Consider the following 18513-nt stretch of genomic DNA (forward strand, 5'->3'; position numbering starts at 1 on the left):
CGGGCATCCCAGGCCCATCATATTGGGCTTAACAAAACAGAGGCCCATTATAGGAAAATAAAATAAAATGACCATAATAGAAGCAATTTAGTGCAAAGTGATTTTTCCTGGAGAAGAAGCAAACTCGAGCTCCGTCGGGAAAAGAAAAAAAACCAGATCGGAAAGTTCACTCTTTTCAAATCTTCTCCGGAGAAATCAGATTACTTTCAGCTAACGAAGGTCGATTCTCCGAACATGGATGTGATTAAGACGCAACAGATATCAGCAAGGACGATCGAGAAAGTGGTTGTTCATCCACTTGTCTTGCTTAGTATCGTCGACCATTACAATCGCGTCGCTAAGGATTCACGCAAGCGTGTCGTCGGTGTTCTTCTCGGGAGCAGCTCCCGTGGTATCGTTGATGTCACCAACAGCTACGCAGGTACGCCTTTATTATCCTTTTCCTCTCGTTCTCTTATGTCCCAGATCTCAGATTCTGTTGAGGTCTTTGCTATACTTGAATTCGGTGCTTTTGTTCGTTTTTCTAGGGGTTATTCGTATCTGGGTTCTAGCCAGATGTATAAAATAACACCAATTTAGGTTTTTTTTTTTGTGGCTGTTCTGTTCCGGAATTGAGCTCTTCTGGAGTCTATTTTGTAATACTGTGTACTGTGTGATGTTTACTTCAGTTAACTCACATTCTTGTTAGGGTTTTGGATTCAATTGAGCCCATCGAGAAAGAGATAGTTTTAGGTTGATTTAATATGCATTCAGGTTTGCAAGTGGTTATCTTTGGACACTGTCACTAGGAACCTCTTTAATAGATGGATGTTGCTTACATATGAATTCGTTTGGCATCTTGAATTGTAGTGCCCTTTGAGGAGGATGACAAAGACCCAAGCATCTGGTTTCTTGATCACAACTACCATGAGTCAATGTTCCACATGTTCAAGAGAATTAATGGTATTTTCTCAGGAAACTGGTGCTTAGACTGTATATGGCAATGTAAAAAACCATGCTTTTAACAAAAATTATTTGCTTTTCAGCCAAGGAGCACGTTGTAGGTTGGTACAGCACAGGCCCTAAACTTCGAGAGAATGATTTGGATGTTCACGCCTTGTTCAATGGGTTAGTTTCCAGCTTAATTATTCATACAGTAATTTATTGGCCTTTTTATCTTATGTTCTGTTGTCATGGGAGATGGAATGAGGATATTCTGGCTCTTAAAGTATGATTTATTTTAGGCAGAAATCCGTTTTTCTTTCTCACTTTACATTTTTTTGTGGCTTCTGTTTTATTTCCAATTAAGCTTCGCTTTGCTTCTGCTTCTGCAGCTATGTTCCAAATCCAGTCCTGGTCATTATTGATGTCCAGCCTAAAGAACTTGGAATCCCTACAAAAGCATACTATGCAGTGGAGGAGGTCAAGGAGGTAAGATACAGACCCTTCCAGATCTTGTCAATTTTGTACAGTTGTATCCTTATGTTTAATCAGATGCTGATTAAACACTTCTTTGTCTCTTCAGAATGCTACTCAGAAAAGCCAGAAAGTTTTCGTTCATGTATCTACAGAAATTGCTGCTCATGAAGTCGAGGAAATCGGTATGTCCAAAAGGGAAAATTTTTTTTTGCTGGTTTGATCATCAACTCGGTTTGATGTCTAAAGAAATGTCCTTGATTGCTTCTGAGGAAGGTCTTCTGACACTTAACTGCTTCATTTTTGTTCTTGTACAGGCGTGGAACATTTGCTCAGGGATGTGAAAGACACAACAATCAGTACTCTGGCGACTGAGGTTATTGCTTTACAATACTTTAACTTTTCATTATCATCCCGTTAGATGTCTGTTGAAATCATGATGGGTGCCTTGTAGGATTTGTATTGATGTTCTTGCAAGGTTATATTATGAACATGATAGTTTCTGCTCGAGGACATAAATAACGCTACTTTATTTTGCATCAGGTCACTGCAAAACTTACTGCTTTGAAGGGGTTGGATGCACGTCTTCGGGAGATCCGGAGTTACCTTGACCTTGTAATCGAAGGAAAGCTCCCTCTAAACCATGAGATTTTATACCATCTACAGGTTAGAACTTACTATATTGTCATGTAGTGTTCTGAAATCTAAAAATTATGGTGAAACTATATGACATTGTCCCAATCTATGTACTCTTTATAATTTTCTTGTCACTGTCTCTGTTATTGGTGGATCTCATCTAATGAAATATTCTCTATCGATAGGACGTTTTCAATTTGCTTCCTAACCTGAATGTGAACGAGTTGGTCAAGGCCTTTTCAGGTGAGTTTCTGCTATCATTTTTGATATTATATCGGGCTGGTTTCTTAAAGCTGCTTCATTATTTATAATGTGCAGTGAAAACAAATGACATGATGCTGGTTATCTATCTTTCATCCCTCATTCGGAGTGTAATTGCACTCCACAACTTGATCAACAATAAGGTTAGATCTTTACTCTCTCTCACGACACAATGATGTGAAAGTACCTTGACTTTTGATTGTGAACATAATCTTGGGATGATGCTGTGTTTCAGTTGCTGAACAAGGAACATGAAAAAGCAGAGGACTCAAAGCCTGTGGCCATACCTGCCACCAGCTAGATCAGGTTTTCTCGTGGCTTAATCAGTCATCATTGCCCGCGATGAAGGCAGCTGTTGTGTGTTCTCTTCCCCCAAAAGAAGGGTGAACAAGTTTAGTTTGATAGCGGCTCTCTTTCCGAGTGTTGGAATTCTCAGTTGTTCTGATTCAGAATGTATCAAAGAGTCTTTTCATTTTATCTTTCAAGTTCGTTAGGCTTAGGCCTCTTTTGAGGGGTTTTAAGATACAAAATTTCACGTCAATGTGTCGAAATCTCCACAGAGAGGGTCTTATCCTATTGAAATTCTTAAGAATTTTTTCACATTTAGCATGTGTGTGTTTTTGCTTACTCGTTTCTATAGCTTTGATATAATTCTCTGTTATACAGTCACATCGTGACAGACTATACAGCCCCATTTGAATGTTGTTAGTTTTCCTTTCCAAATTCGACATGTTCTTCATATTGTCCTTACTATGAAATTTCTGATTAGAGCCATTTACCACAACAAGGGTGTTACTTATGAATTTGTTTACTAGCAGAACTGAATAATTTGCATATTACTTGGATGTAAAAAGGAAGACTAGACTTTTTAATGAGCTTTTCTTTATAATGAAAAGAAACAACAACAAGAAAAAGTAAAGTGAAAAAGGATTATGAGGGAAAAATAAAGTTAATAAATGGCGTAATGTTCGTGAAAAGGATATTTGATGCTAAAAGACAGAAACGAAAACAAGAAGCTGCTTTGATACGCATAACATAATGCATCTTCTTTTTTTCTAATAAGTCTGCGTCTTTTGAACATTGTCCTTTTCTATTGTGTATTATTATGTTACTCCTTGTTAAGGACTACTATACGCTAATTAAACTTAGGAACAAAAACAAATACGATTACAAATCAATATATTTCTGTGTATACAAAAAAATCAAAATAACGTAACGTAGCACTACGAAAAGTAACAATGCAGACGTGACGTAAGCATTCAAGAAGACGACTTTCATATTAGTATGTTTAGTGGTTAGGTCGCATATCCCATTGAGGTGACTAAATCCATAGTGACGAAGTAACCAAAGTGATTAATTTATTGACTATAAACAACATTCTCAGTGTTAGTAAATAGACATATATATATAGAATGGTGTCAAAACAAACATTCTCATTTTTATGATCCAAAAATATTATAAGTTATACGACTATTTACCTTTCATTGGGTTCATTTCATCCAAAGGCATCGTCACAGTGGTGGAGCCACGAAAAAATAACAAATCGAATTGTGTGATGCCACTTTCGTTAAAACTTAAAAATATATATATGGTTCATGTTCATCGATGTATGTCATATATATCCTCATAGGTGGTTTTAGAATTTTATCGACTCCAACCGACCTACATTATTAAGTAGTATCTTAGGGTTTTATTCCTGCATGAAAAAAATAAATAGGGTTATAATTTTCTTTAAGTGACTATATATAGTATATACTAATCACTATTACTCAAATCAAATAAATAAGTGGAGATACATAGCCTAATATTACGTAATTACACTGTTCCTGATTAAAAAGTGAGAGGCTTTTGGCCATGGTCGGAAAGTTAAATACTTCAGAATATTTTTTCTTTTATTTTCAGATGTTTTGATTGGAAAACTGAAGCTTTCAAATTATAAAAAAAAAAGTAATTCATTATATGTTCTCTTTTTTTTTCCACAAAGTAAGTATCTATAAAGATGCGTTCACGCAATGTAATTTCCTAAATCACTATTGTTTATGCTCTTTTTTCAAATACCAACTTAACTTCTTTTCAAAAATCCAACAAAAGGTTTTTGAAATCATTTAGGTAGAATTCTAAATGGGAAAAATGTCATTAAAATCTCCAACTTATTCAAAACGTTGATTTAAATCCTCAACTCACGACGAAACGAAATAAATATCAAACTTATGTTGACTTTCCAAATAAATATTAAACTTATGTTGACTTTCCAAATAAACACTAAACTTTCATTAATTTGGCCATATTAGACATGACGTTAAGTGAGTTAACAGACAATTTTAACGGGATTAATTTTCTGTTAACAGACCCGCTAATTAAAAATGACAGTCTTGTTGAACTATAATCAAATATCATCTAAGTCATATAACATAAAGTCGTATTCATATAAGTTAGTTATTTACGTAAGAGTCACGAATGTACGTACGTATAGTTGTGTCTGTTCGTAAAGTTGTGTCTTTTCGATTAACACATGTACGTACACGTTGTTTCGTGTTGTATAAGTAGATCGAGTCAAACTCAATAACATCATTGTGTGTAATACATTTTATCTTATCAATAAAGATCAAGTTTCTTCATACTCTATTTTTCATTTTGGTTTTGTTCTTCATACTCTGTTAAAACATAGTTCGTTTGTTGATCAAAACACTAACAAGTATTCCTTCTAAACATAAAACGACGTTGTTTTGTCGTAACTGTTCAATACAATCCCGAGTTTCAAATCATACTCTATTTAGGGTTATGGATTTTGCTCGATTTGGGGATCTAAGATTGACTTTAGGGATTTAATTCAATCCTTACGACAAAACGACGTCGTTTTGTTGTTATATGAAACAATGTCATTATCAATTAACATATATGTTAACAAAAAATTACCTCCGTTAACGAGATCTATTAACCCACTTAACGTCGTACCTAATATGGCCAGGTCAATGAAAGTTTGGTGTTTATTTGGAAAGTCAACATAAGTTTAATATTTATTTGGAAAGTCAACATAAGTTTGATATTTATTTCGTTTCGTCATGAGTTGAGGATTTAAATCAACGTTTTGAATAAGTTGAGGATTTTAACGACATTTTTCTCAATTCTAAATGCATAAGAAATTTTTACAACTAAAAAACATTTTCTAATTTTAAATATCAGTTTAAAAAATTCTTAAGAAATAGTGGTGTTTTTTGAAAACCAAAATAAAATAAAATATTTTAAAGTCACAGAATGTCCCATACATTTTATTTATTAACTCCATCAAATCAAAAGAAATGATATAATGTCGTATTTCTATGATTTTTTTTTTTGTTATTGATGTCATATATATTTTTATAACTTCTAAAACATATGAAAGATGGAGAATTGAATCATGTTGTAGATTATCAACCATATATCTTGCCTTCTGACATGAAAGATTTTTTCTTAAGATAATTTTAAAACAGGTGCCTATACAAATGTTCCACTTGTACTAAACTGCTATATTTGTTTGTCAAGAATAATAATATATCCAAGGACACCCTTAATTTTTATATAAACTTAACAAAATTGAGGGAGCAAAGGGTTGGTGTAATAATAGGTGAAAAGAATGTGATTCTTTGTGCCGAAAGTGGAATGCAGACTCAGCTTCTAATTATATACCGTTCACGAGTTAGTGGTCAGCTTTGCCACCCCATACACACACATACAATACATCCAACCCTCCCTTTTTTATTCCTTTTTCTTACATAAAATTTTTATACATTCTTTTTGTTAAAACACAGTTTCTTTATATATAATTTTTTTACGTTAGAAAACCGTATTTGTGTATACTGCTTTTTTAAAATTATAAAAACGTAAATGAGTGAGTGGTATACTAATTCATCTACTACTATTGAATCATTGATCAAATGTTTTGGTTTAGATACAATTTTCCAAATAAAATGACTGACCGTTAAAGTTGCAAGTGAAGCACTTGGTCCTTTTCACCATTATCGATCGTTTTGGCAAAGAGACACGGACATATATACTAGCTACCATATATATGTTTATTCCATAAACACAAAACATACATATTCACATAGCCTTTTAAGTTTAACCACAAAACATAATTCTGGTTTCGTTGCGATAATTATAGTTTCAAAATTCAACATTTTCTCTTTTCAGGATCTTGTGATACAGTAACCTCCTTCACCGTAAAGATTTGCTCCTGCGAACTTAACGGCAGGATCGTAGGAAGAGAAGACCGAGGAAAGATTTTGACCAAGAAACTTCACTCCCTCCTCTGCATTATCCCTGTCGGTGAACCCTAGTTTTGGCTCGGCCTGATGTGAGACTAAGCAACCGTTATCAGAAGATGGACGGCTAAGATTTGCGTTGAGAAGATTGACGGTGGTGATGTCGTGAATGCTAGGCCGGCGTTTGTCTTTCGCACCGGAAAGCTGTCTCTGGTAGTACTTTTGGGCATGGCTTGCTACCTGAGTTGGTGTTTTTGATCCCACAAAGTTCCTCGATATGTTTCTCCAATCTCCTTTCCCGTACTTGAGAAGCCCTAACAAGAATCTCCTGCAGAAAACAATCAAACAAAGTATCAGCACACCAAGAAAACAGAGGACTACCTTGCAACTCAAGAAACCAAAGAAGAGTGACTTGTGTAACTCAAGGATCATGGAGATCGAAGAGTTTCTTCACCTGTGTTCTTCCTCTGTCCATGGGACTCCTTTTCTACGGTCTTGATCAAATCCTCTGGCTCCATTAGGTAGTTTGCGATACGCATCAAAGTCACGCGGACTCACAACCTGATCAAATCCACAGGGAGTAGCTGAATGGTAACCCGGGATCGGGACAAGTCCTGCTTCGATATCGAAGAGGTCTTCTTCGAGTTTAGAGTATTGCCTCATGACATCTGATATGGTCTTTCCAGGGATCATAGCAGCAACTTTGAACCAGCGGTCAGGCGTGTCATCAGCGTAGACCGCGAGAGCTCGCTCAAACTTCTTGTTCTCTTCTTTAGTCCAGCTCGAGCTTTGCAAGCACATCATCTCTTGAACTACAAAACGGTGGCCAGAGGTTGGCACATGTGAGAGTAGTGGATGCAGAGTTTCCATCGGGTAAAGGCTACGAGAGAAAAGTTTCACCTATAAAGTAAATAATATTTTTTTCCTCTAATTTTTGGAAGCTTTGAAGTTTAGTTTGTGGGTTTAGTAAAAGACTGAAGCTTCTTATAGGATCTAAAGATATATAGGAACCAAAGGGGAAAAACTAACGAATAGTTTAATGATGGAATCAAAGAACCTGATTTAGTGAGAGATTTTAGCATATATTGAAGGAATCTGGAAAAAAAAACACAAAAGACTAAGACTTTGAAGAATCCTTGAGAATCTGCAAAAGTGGGTCGTCAGAGTAAAACAAAACAGGCAAAACTCAGATGGTAGAGAGAGATAATCAGTAAGATAGATAGAGAGAGATGGTGAAGCAAAGGGAGAGAAGAAGAAGGTATTTGTGGTTTGTATTATAAAGAGAGAGAGAGAGAGAGCGTAGATTTTTAGCCAATGAACCACTCCACTCCCCTACTTGGCTTCATTTTATTCCAAAGAGGATTCTTCACAATGACACGAATTCTAAAAATAACAATAAACTTCAATTAAAAATTTTTTACTACTAGAATTCATCGTTTTTTTTTTTTTTGTTAGGTAGTTTTTCTCTAATATTGTTCAAAATAAAAGTGACAACACATAAAGTTGTTCGTATTTAATGATAGTTTACGTGTTATACGTCGGCTTTGTCTAAGGCTTAACTAATCTTAAAAAACACATAAGATAAGGAGAAAAACTTCACACTCTCTTTAAAAAACAATGTGATTGCTACAAATTTGTTATAAATGTAACTTAATTAAGGTTATTCGAGATAACATGTAAGACTTTATTCTTTATGTCTTCTTTTTTTGTGTTATAGACAGAGTGGTAGCCCGTAAGAACTTAACCGTTAACACGGTGGACCAGTCCACTATGTAGCCGATAGGGTTAAAAAAAAAAAAAAAAAAAAAAAAAAAGAAGAAAGAAAGGAGAAAACTAGGGCTGGGCATTCGGGTATGCGGGTCGGGTTCGGGTAAAACCCGATCGGGTACGGGTCTTTCGGGTAGAGGAGTTTAGGACCCAATAGGGTAAATCTAAAATATCGGTTCGGTTTCGGTTCGGATCTAATCGGGTTCGGGTCGGTTCGGGTTTAGATTTTTAGAACCGCTAAATACCCAAAAAAATCGGGTACCCATCGGGTTCGGGTATTTTATACCCAAATACCCAAAATTTTACCAAATACCCGAATTTTATCCGAAATTTTATCCTAATATCCGAATTTTATCCGCAATTTTACTCTAATATCCGAGTTTCACCCGAAAATTTATCCGAATAACCGGAATTTTGTCCAAATATTTAAAAAATTTACAAGCATCTCGCGTATAAATATATTTTGTCTTAAATATTTAAATATAAGTGCATTTAATTTTTGGTAACTATTCTCGGATATTTAGATATAAATGTATTTAATTCAAATATTACATATATAAAAAGTTTTATATGTATAAGTATATGTAATTTCGGGTAATCGGGTACCCGTTCGGGTATCGGGTTCGGATCGGGTTTTACCCTATACCCACGGGTACGGCAATACAAGACCCAATAGGGTAAATAGCTAATACCCGTACCCGCCCCAAACCGGTTTTTTCGGGTCGGTTTCGGTTCGGGTACTCGGGTACGGTTTTTTTGTCCAGGCCTAGAGAAAACGATATTTCTACAAAATTTCATTAAAGCCGCCATAAAAAAAAAGAAATAAAAAACGAAAAGTGAGGGAAAAATATGGTGTTGTTAATAAAGGTCTGACAATAACGGATATGTAAGCGCCTGTAGCTCAGTGGATAGAGCGTCTGTTTCCTAAGCAGAAGGTCGTAGGTTCGACCCCTACCTGGCGCGTTTCTTTAGTTTTTAGCAGATTAATGTCCTTGCCCTTAACCTTAAAGGGGAAATTAACTAACTATTGGGATGCGACTAAACCTTTTCTTGCCCACTTTGGGTACTGTTTTTTGTCGTCACTCGCTTTATCTACTTTTTTATTCAAAAGATTCTAATCAACTCTCACTCAAAAGCCCCTTTCACATACTCCATTGTCGGTGGCTCCAAACTTGTTCTGCTCTCTCGTAAGATGGATGATGCATAGAAATTTTCAAGACATGATATATGACCTTACATTAGATTTAAAACAAAATGGTTAAAGCTTGTTTACTAGATGAAACTTGAAGAAGATTGCATATAATAACAACTTAGAATTTGCCAATTCAAAAGGTTCATCAACATGATCATCTCTACCTCTCTGTTTTATACATAATCCATATATAGAACTAACAAAGAAAGATTCTTTTGGGTATAAAATCAGACAGAAACAGAGATCAAAATACAAAAGGGACCTATGTAATAGAAAGTGAAGCAGCTTGAAGTCTCTGCAACCATGTGATTCTCAAACTGGGCTTCTTCAGCTCTAAGAAGATCTCTCTATACTCTCTCTTTAGAAACAGATCCAACGCAAACAAGTAGAGCTCACTACCTTCTTCCACCTCTTTCATTGCGTCGAGGCTTTGAATGCATTCTCCAATGCTGTACATCAGCTTTGCCGATTCAATCTCAACGCATACTGGACTTTCCTGCAACATACCCTCACTCATTAACTTCATATCATCCAATGGTTGCGCGTTTTCGCTGTCTATCCGATCTTCTTGAGACTCTGCATAACCACCATTTAGCCTAGAGGTTTCTGCTTCATCTATGTGCAGCTTTGATAATGGAGTTGTGTCACGCCATTGTGGTGATTCAGAACGATTGTGGATGAGCTCCTTGCGCGAACGCGAAGGAGGAGTGTATGTCTCTCCAGGTTCTATAACTCCGTTAAAGATGATTGCTAGTTGATCAGCATGAGGAACTTCCTTGTGGCGGAATTGTCCTGCTCTTGGGTTTTCCTGTGATAAGCCAAAGAGAAAAATATCAGTTTTTTTTTCGCCTTTTTCAAAATGTAGTCCACTGGGAGAAGGATCAAAGATAGACAACTAGCATTATCATACCCGAATATAGGTTCGCCATTCCTCTTCTGTCGCACCAAAACTACGAGATTCGGGATCCCATTTCATGCTACTTGCTCCAACGAGTTGACACCAGATCTTCCAACCTTTCCTAGTGCAATCCCAGTGGTTTTTCAGCTGCGCTCTTGTATAACCAATGCCGGTATTTTCATTAATTGTCCCAAGAATCGTCTTCCACCCTTCCTTGTTAAAATGTGTGTCAGGTCTGTTTCCTTTTAAAGTCTCTTGAACCAACAGATCAAGAAACAGCTTATGTGTAGACGGAGACCAATACCCTTTTGTTTGAGGGTTGGATGAACTACACATGCTTTGGTTATCTTCATCTTCTTCCTCGTAAAAACTTCTTCGCCTCTTCCTTACACCCGAAACTTCATCATTTTTCACCTCAACATTACAACCCGCAAAGATAATCTCTAGCTTCTTGAGATCTTGAGGAACACTCAATCGATACTGCCCAGCATCAGGATTCTCCTATGGCAAAAAGCAATCACATTTTAGCATTTAAAACCACCAAAATGATCTTAAAAAATGGTTTGATTTGTAACCTGTAAATAGTTTGCCCAGTCACCATCACTCGCACGAAACCTGTTGGTCTCAGGATCCCAATTCATATAACTACTTTCAACGAGTCTACGCCAAATTTTCCACTGCCTGCTCATTGTATCCCAATGGTTTTTAAGCTGCATTCTATCGTACATCGCGCCAGTCTTCTCCTGAAACGATATCAATATGTTTCTCCAACCTTCTTTCGAAAAATGTGTCCCGGGTTTATTCCCTAACATCGTTTGCTCAACACATAAATCAAGAAACACTCTGTGGTATTCAGGCTCCCACACAGCTTTTGGCCTCATTTTTCACTTCTTTTCTCCAAACTCCTAACAATAAAAACGATACCATTATCATTGTGAACTCTTTTTTAACAAAAGCAAAGAGAGACAGAGCAATTGAAAATAAACAAAATCCATATAATAAACAGTCATACATTTGCATATACAATTCTAGATATTGAAGCCAATTAGATCAAGGTATTGGACCAGAGAACGCAGACGCAATTACATGAAACGTGTTTAAGGAAAAATATGACTTTGCGACCTGAGACTTCTCCTACTTGAAAATCCCAGTAACCGAACACGAAAATGGGGAATTTGCACGAAACCCTAATTCGATTAATCGGAAGAGTGAAGAATTACGGTAAAGGTTAGGATTTCGCCGGCGGGAATTGGGAAGCTGCGGAAACAGAATAAGGGAAGCGGAAAACGTTACCGGGAATCTGATGGAAACGCGACAGCGATTGAGTGGCCACTCTGTGACGGGTGTAAGCCGATCGCGATTTTTCTTCGTTTGCTCTGCTTTTCTGCGTTTGCGCCGCACTGTACGGAGTTCGCAAGGCTTTTCATAGAATTATTGGCTGGGCCGTACTATTTGGTCATGGGTCCTGGCCCAATGCCGATCTTGCCTCTTTTAATCTATTTGTTTCTCCTTTGAAGAGATACTCTGATTGGTTAAGAGGATGTGAGACTAGTTTGTGTTGGGTCCGGTCCTGGTTTTGTTTAATGTTTGCTCGATTTAGATGATTTTTGCTTTCTTTCTTTTTTTTTTTTTGGTAGGAGATGATTTGTGCTTTATCAAAACATTTTTATAGCTGATTTTATAGAGAAGAATTGAATATAGGTTATCGAAAAGGTGATTATTGTTCCAATCAAATGTATTTAGGTGACTATCGGCATCATTGATGAGTATAGATATACAAAAATGAATACTAGCAATAAGATTTGCTTTAAGTGGTGCCGACCAAATAATAAATAACATTTGCTTTAAATGGGCCGTAACGTATAAATCCAGATACAAAAATAATGAAAATTAGTCCAAAATTTTAGAAATAATGGTACAGAAAATAGCTAGCTCCAGCTCCCAAGTCGTCACTAGGGAACAAACTGCTTTCTACTAGTTCTTTTATTTATTTCTTTTGCTTATTCTGAATTTCTGATATCGACTTTCTATTTTCTATGAATATTACTATTAATTTGACATTTTATAATAGATAACCTATAGTAGATTATGGATTTGATTACGACAAAGTTTTTAAGACTATATTTAGTCTTTTAGCTTGGTTGGATAGAAAGTGGTGAGATACACTTGTTCTAAAAGCTCTCGTAGTCTTTGGTGGTAGCCGCTGGGTTTTCCTTTAAATTAGAAAAGAAACCTACACATGTTTTTTGTGCAAGTTTAAGAAATTACTGTTGAATTTTTATTTTATTTGTTTGATAAAGAAATATTGTTGAATGTTTATGCTGGCTAATTAACCAAATTTCTTACTTAAAAGTTAAAGATCCGATTATTACCTCATTATGCTTGGAATGATCTCATATAGAAGAGAGCAAATGACGAAAGAGAAATATGAGAACATACGGTTTCTCATTCAGTTTCGAGCGACGAGAGTGTGTTTTGTTCCTATTATTTGTAAGACAATTTACTGTGTATATATATACACAGTAAATTGTCAAGATCATTTTTTGGCAATGAGTAGCGTCTCTAGCGTGAGCATTGCCACTAGTATAACACATGATTTTAGCAAAAGAATTTAGGAACACATTACACATATGGCTTGGAAGTGTGACTGAAAAGTTGAGATTCTACACACAAAAAATGTTGGTTTGTATGAACGGTTAAAATGTGATTGCACTCTCTAAACCGTTAGTGCATCGTGAGAAAGCAATATACACATGACTAGTTGAAGTTAATAAGATATCAACACATGAAATACCATGTTGCTATGTTAACTAAATTTTTAGGAACTAGTAAGCTTCATAAGCTTTGGGGCTTCACAATTTGACAAATATTTGCAACGATTTAAGTCCAAATTAAAAATGGAACTCAACAATCAATAATCACTGGAGAAAAAGAAACTAAAAGACATGAATTGATGACTTTGATTCTAGTCGAGGCTCTCATCGACTGTGTGATAATTTGTTTAGGATCAGAGTTTATAATTTTGTGCGAAAATTCCAAAAAAATTGCAGTAGTCAATGAAATTATATATACATATGAAACTGTTCAACTTTCCATAACCTCTCTGACATTTTGATCTCAATTAGAACTAAAAGTAGCTAATTAAAACATGCAGTTGCTGCAAATGTACTGCATGAAATCAACCTCCCTAGTAAACAACTAGCCCTATACATGAATTAAATAACATCATTGATTTGTGTCCCTATATATTAATTTCCATTAATAAATTCAATTATTAAAAATAAGATACTAAAAAAAATGTTGGTTAGTTCCTAAAAATGAATTTAAGGCATGAAAGATGAAAGAAGGGAGTCATGTTTTTAATGCATCCTCTTTGTCCTTATTCACTTTGTTTTCTTTCCCTTTTATAAACCCCTCTCTCTCTATCTCACACTCACAAAAGTGTCTCCCTTATTTTCAGGCACTTCAAAAATAAAAATAAAATAAAATAAAAACTATTTTTAAGTCGAAAGACCTTCTCTTTGAACTAGAAGCCTTTAGACATGTCTTCTTCTTCCTCGCTAGTTCTGTTCTCTATTATCTCTCTCTTCCTCAATGTCTCACTCGCAGACAATCACACGGCGGTTGTTATAACAAACTCAGATACTCCACCGCCACTTCCTCCGCCTTTTCCACCTCCACGGCATACCTTCACTTCCTCTTTCATGCCGGGAATCGCCGTCGTTATCGCCGTACTCACCGCGTTTTTCTCTATCACTTTCTTACTTCTCCTCTACGTCAAACACTGTAAACGACGAAGCGGAACCGTTTACGTAAACCACCCGCAGCGTTTCGCAATCTCTAGATACGGAGGAGGATATTACAACGGTGGAGGAGTAGGAGGAGGAAGAAAAAATTCCGGTATAGACCGGTCCGTGATTGAATCTTTACCGGTTTTCCGGTTTGGTGCATTGAGCGGTCACAAGGATGGTTTAGAGTGCGCCGTGTGTCTCGCTCGGTTCGAACCGGCGGAAGTTCTGAGGTTATTGCCGAAATGTAAACACGCCTTCCACGTGGAATGTGTTGACACGTGGCTCGACGCTCACTCCACTTGCCCGCTTTGCCGTTACCGGGTTGACCCGGAAGATATACTCTTGATCGGTGATTGTAACTCCTGGTTCGAGCTCCGTTTCTCTAAAGAAGAATCAAACAGTATTAGTAATCCTCCCGGTTTAACCCGGTTTGTTCCGGTTAGTCGAATATCCGGTCGTCATTCATCGGCTGGTGAACGAGCGAGTCGACTCAACGAGATTAGAACATCGTCGTCGTCTAAATCGAATCCGATGTCGTTTCGGAGATCACTCGATAGCTCTCTGAAAGTTAACGACGCCGGCGAGGAAAAATCGGAATCTGTCGCCGTTAATTGCTTGGATCGTTTACAGAGAAAAGACGGATTGTTGTTGATTCCGAATCAGGAGAGTATGGAAGGGAGATTTGAGCACCGGATAATAATCGCCGGCGGGAATCGAGATGATCAGAGGTGGAGCGAGGTTAGGCCGGCGGATCTTTTGTACTTACGATCGGAGATGATACTAAGTGATTGCCGGAAATTAGCTGCGGCGGAGGGTGGCAGAGATGTAATTAACGGGAGAAGTGTGTCGGAGTTAACGGGAATTGAGAGACGGAGGAGATGGGGAGGAGAGCCAAGACAACGACAAGCCACGGCGGTGATTTCGAGGTGGCTCGCTTGGTCCCACCGTGCCTCCGCTTCCAGCATTGTTTAAAATTTATATTTTTGGTCCTTTTAAGTTATGTATTATAACAGTTTTGGCCGGTTTAGTTTTGTTCTATAACATTTAGCCCAAATTAATTTAATTTATTCGAGGAATGCAACAATGGCAGGTAGGGATAAAAATTAGTAGTGTTGTTTTTTTTATTTTGTTTTTTGAAATGCGAATTTTTTGGAGTTAATAGAGATGCACGAGTGCGAGGAAGCACAAATGATTTCTTTTTGTATTTTAATTTTTGAGGAAATATTAAGGAAAGTGAAAGGTTTGAGTTTTTAAAAAATTAATGTCTTTCTTGGTGTAATAAAGGGCGAGTATTGGGGATCTGATAACTAAGTTTAAAATAAAAAGAAATGACTCATGTTTGTCTTTTTTATACATTGAACTCATAACACTGAACATTATGTGCTTGCAAGACATTATTAATGAGTTTTAGTACTCTTTATATAGAATAATCAACGATTGTGAATATAGTAATGGTTAAATGGACTATACTCTTTAAACTTTATAGCATTTTTAGTTTTGGGTCCTCAAAAGAAGGTTCCAAAATTCAAAATTTGACATAAGACAATGCTCTGACACAACTCATGATCCATCCACATACCTCTATGATTGTTTGTATATACATCAATTTAATCACATGAAACGTTATACACAATTTGATTATCTCGATATGTTCCATACTTTCAAAAACTTTCCAAGTAATAACACTAGCCGTATCTTTATGTAAAAACCAAGAAATGTCCAAATAACTCGTGATTTTGGAAGACGATAGTACATCTCTTTCAATGAGACTTTGGGAAGACGCGATTTAAAATTACTTTTACATTGTTACTTTACCCTTTTCTATATGTATGGAGTATTGTAGGGCTGGGCTTTTAAACCGAACCGAATGTACCGAACCAAAACCGAAGCAAAAAAAACTGAACCGAACCGAACCGAAAATTTGAAAATAACCGAATGGATACTAAATTTGATAACCGAAATAACCGTAACCGAATCGGTACCGAACCGAAATATTTCGGGTAACCGAAATACCCGAAATACAATTATATTTTTGAAATAATTAGTTATTTATAGACCAAATAATCAAAAATATTTGAAAAATCTATAAAAAATAGTAAAAATATTCAAAAATAACCGAAAAATATCCAAAAATATTCGAAAATACTCAAAAATAACCGAAATATCCGAAAATATCCTAAGCAAAATAACCGAATGGATACTAAATTTTAAAAACGAAAGAACCGGAACCAAACCGAAACCAAACCGAAATTTCAAAATATCCGAATGGATACTAAATTTTAGAACCGAAAGAACCGAAAACCGAATGGACCCAACCGATAACCGAACGGATAACCGAAAGCCCAGGCCTAGAGTATTGTGTTTTTGATATGATGAAGGCAAAGAAGTCATATTGTGCAACTAGAGAGAAGTCATTTCCGGAATAAGTATGTAGCAGAAGATCATTTACTTTCAAAGTCATTGTTGATTGATAAAACCAATTTGGTATACAATTAATAAGATGATGGTATTGTATTTCATTGACTACTTTAATGTTTTGAATTAATGATATTTCTTGCCATCACTTTACAACTCATCATTTCCAATTTCCAACATTCTCAAAAAAATTATTATATTGTTTTTATTATCCATTTTGTGGTTTTTCACAGCTGATCTTGTTCCTTGTTCGTAACAACCACTTGTGTTGCCCACTCCCTTATTAACTAGATGTTGAGAAAAAGAAGAAGAAAAAAAAACGATTGTAGAAGCAAGCACACGTAGTACATGCAAAAATAAAGTAGAACAAGTTTGGTTTATACATTTAGAGAAATCGGTGTAGTAGTAGTTTTTTTTTTTTTTTTTTGGTGTAGTGATGAATCAAAATCATAAAAAAAAATCTAAAAGAAAAAAACCTTCTCCCCGGTGATTAGTTCTAGACCCTGAGTTATCAAATAAAAAAAAATCATAAAAAAAAATTCAATCAAATACTAGTTTCGTTTTATTGATAGAACAATGAATATCTACTTTTATTTAGTAAACATATTGTGGATTGTTAAATAGAAATCAGATAAAAATTAAAGTGCGGTTTAGAAAATTTTAACTAAAAGCAAAAAAAAAATCAAATCATAAGAAAAACTCCAATTTAATTGTTTATAAGTTTGCATGATATATATAGGCTAGTGTTTTGTGGTATTATCATCACAAGTCACCATCAAAATTCAATTTCATGTTGTTTGACAAACTATGCATGAGTTCCACAAAAGAGGAAAATCATGATATAGAGGCAAAAGGATATGTCACATTGAGATACTTACTTAATGTTATCTAAAACAGTACTTTTTGTTGTCATTTACATTTTATATTGTTTTGTTTGGACTTACTATCAGAGAAAATGAAATGGTTGAATAAGTTGCGGTTTGTTAATTACATGTCGAGAGAAAATTGTTAACAGAGATAAATAATTAAAATCTCACCAGCATGGACACATAAAGGAGAACATTCCATGTGGCCTTTGCCTGTGTTATCTCTCATGTTATGTATAGTCCATCTTATTACTAACCATAGATAATGACATTTTCATAGAATAACAACGAATTTATTTTGTCTACTAGCCATTGCCATGATTTCATCTGCATAACCTTACTATTCTCCTCCGAATTATTGCGTGTATATATTTAAAAGTTCGGTTGTATTAAACCAAATGCAAAAGAACCCAATTCCAAATGCTTAAATTTGTAAAGTCCTTTCTTACATTTGTATTCTTTACATTACAAGTTCGATTGATAACTTAATACATTTCTATACTGCTTTGATTGTTGTCAATCACATAAGCAACATGAATTATATGTACCAAAAGCAATACCATGATTTTTTTCTCTTACAACTAATTTTTACCATTAGTTGTTTAAAAATTATTTATTATGACAAAAAAATTACTACAGTATTACATATAAAAATAAGATTTCAGTTGTACCATTATCCCTGTCTAGGAGAATTGGAGAATTGGAGAATGGAGTTCCATAAGAATATGGGCATATCAACTCTTGGGAAAGAAAGAAATAAATGATTTCTAAACAGACTCTGTATTATTGTCATGTCTAATTATTGTCTGAAAACATCTCTAGTCTAATTAGTAACTATGGATTATTTGAGGAAACATAGAGTTCTAGTGACATACAGTAGTTTATTAAAGAAATTAAGAAATTAGTATAAAAAACAAATTTCAAGAAAAAGTGGCCCACAATAGAATCTTTGAAATTAGCAGAGTTAGAGCTCCAGAGTCACTAGATATGCAAGATATGTTAATCTGACAAGTTAAAGTTAAAAAAAAATTAATTATCCCACTGCAGCTAT

General features: G+C 35.5%; 4 protein-coding genes and 1 non-coding gene across 10 annotated transcripts; 3 read left to right on the forward strand and 2 right to left on the reverse strand.

Annotated features, from left to right (window-relative positions):
- Positions 1 to 85: 85 nt before the first annotated feature.
- Positions 86 to 2961, forward strand: LOC9307250 (26S proteasome non-ATPase regulatory subunit 7 homolog A). The gene is made up of 10 exons (XM_002871134.2): positions 86 to 421; positions 850 to 942; positions 1026 to 1107; positions 1314 to 1410; positions 1505 to 1580; positions 1713 to 1771; positions 1939 to 2061; positions 2217 to 2274; positions 2350 to 2435; positions 2528 to 2961. Exons 1-10 carry the CDS (start codon positions 235 to 237, stop codon positions 2591 to 2593), a joined length of 927 nt encoding a protein of 308 aa, XP_002871180.1. The 5' UTR covers positions 86 to 234; the 3' UTR covers positions 2594 to 2961.
- A 3295-nt stretch (positions 2962 to 6256) lies between these two features.
- LOC9307251 (transcription factor DIVARICATA) lies at positions 6257 to 7923 on the reverse strand. The gene is made up of 2 exons (XM_002873178.2): positions 6988 to 7923; positions 6257 to 6861 (listed from the first exon to the last, which is right to left on the reverse strand). Exons 1-2 carry the CDS (start codon positions 7401 to 7403, stop codon positions 6459 to 6461), a joined length of 819 nt encoding a protein of 272 aa, XP_002873224.1. The 5' UTR covers positions 7404 to 7923; the 3' UTR covers positions 6257 to 6458.
- Positions 7924 to 9190: 1267 nt separating this feature from the next.
- On the forward strand, positions 9191 to 9263 carry TRNAR-CCU. Its single transcript has one exon. It is a non-coding gene; the product is annotated as a tRNA-Arg (tRNA).
- A 334-nt stretch (positions 9264 to 9597) lies between these two features.
- On the reverse strand, positions 9598 to 12860 carry LOC110227095 (L10-interacting MYB domain-containing protein). Of its 6 annotated transcripts, none has more exons than XM_021020324.1 (4): positions 12763 to 12860; positions 10966 to 11295; positions 10403 to 10891; positions 9598 to 10300 (listed from the first exon to the last, which is right to left on the reverse strand). In XM_021020324.1, the coding sequence occupies exons 2-4, from the start codon at positions 11269 to 11271 to the stop codon at positions 9755 to 9757; spliced, it is 1341 nt and encodes a 446-aa protein (XP_020875983.1). In that variant the 5' UTR covers positions 11272 to 11295; positions 12763 to 12860; the 3' UTR covers positions 9598 to 9754. The 6 variants fall into 6 exon arrangements, with proteins under 6 accessions (XP_020875983.1, XP_020875982.1, XP_020875980.1 ...); XM_021020323.1 differs by lacking the exon at positions 12763 to 12860 and adding an exon at positions 11611 to 12025; XM_021020321.1 differs by lacking the exon at positions 12763 to 12860 and adding an exon at positions 11477 to 12025.
- Positions 12861 to 13715: 855 nt separating this feature from the next.
- Positions 13716 to 15506, forward strand: LOC9309293 (RING-H2 finger protein ATL43). The gene has a single exon (XM_002871135.2). The coding sequence runs from the start codon at positions 13933 to 13935 to the stop codon at positions 15151 to 15153; it is 1221 nt and encodes a 406-aa protein (XP_002871181.2). The 5' UTR covers positions 13716 to 13932; the 3' UTR covers positions 15154 to 15506.
- The last annotated feature ends 3007 nt before the right edge of the window (positions 15507 to 18513 follow it).

Source organism: Arabidopsis lyrata (genome assembly GCF_000004255.2).
Source record: "Arabidopsis lyrata subsp. lyrata unplaced genomic scaffold ARALYscaffold_6, whole genome shotgun sequence".
In the NCBI taxonomy this organism is placed as follows: domain Eukaryota; kingdom Viridiplantae; phylum Streptophyta; class Magnoliopsida; order Brassicales; family Brassicaceae; genus Arabidopsis; species Arabidopsis lyrata.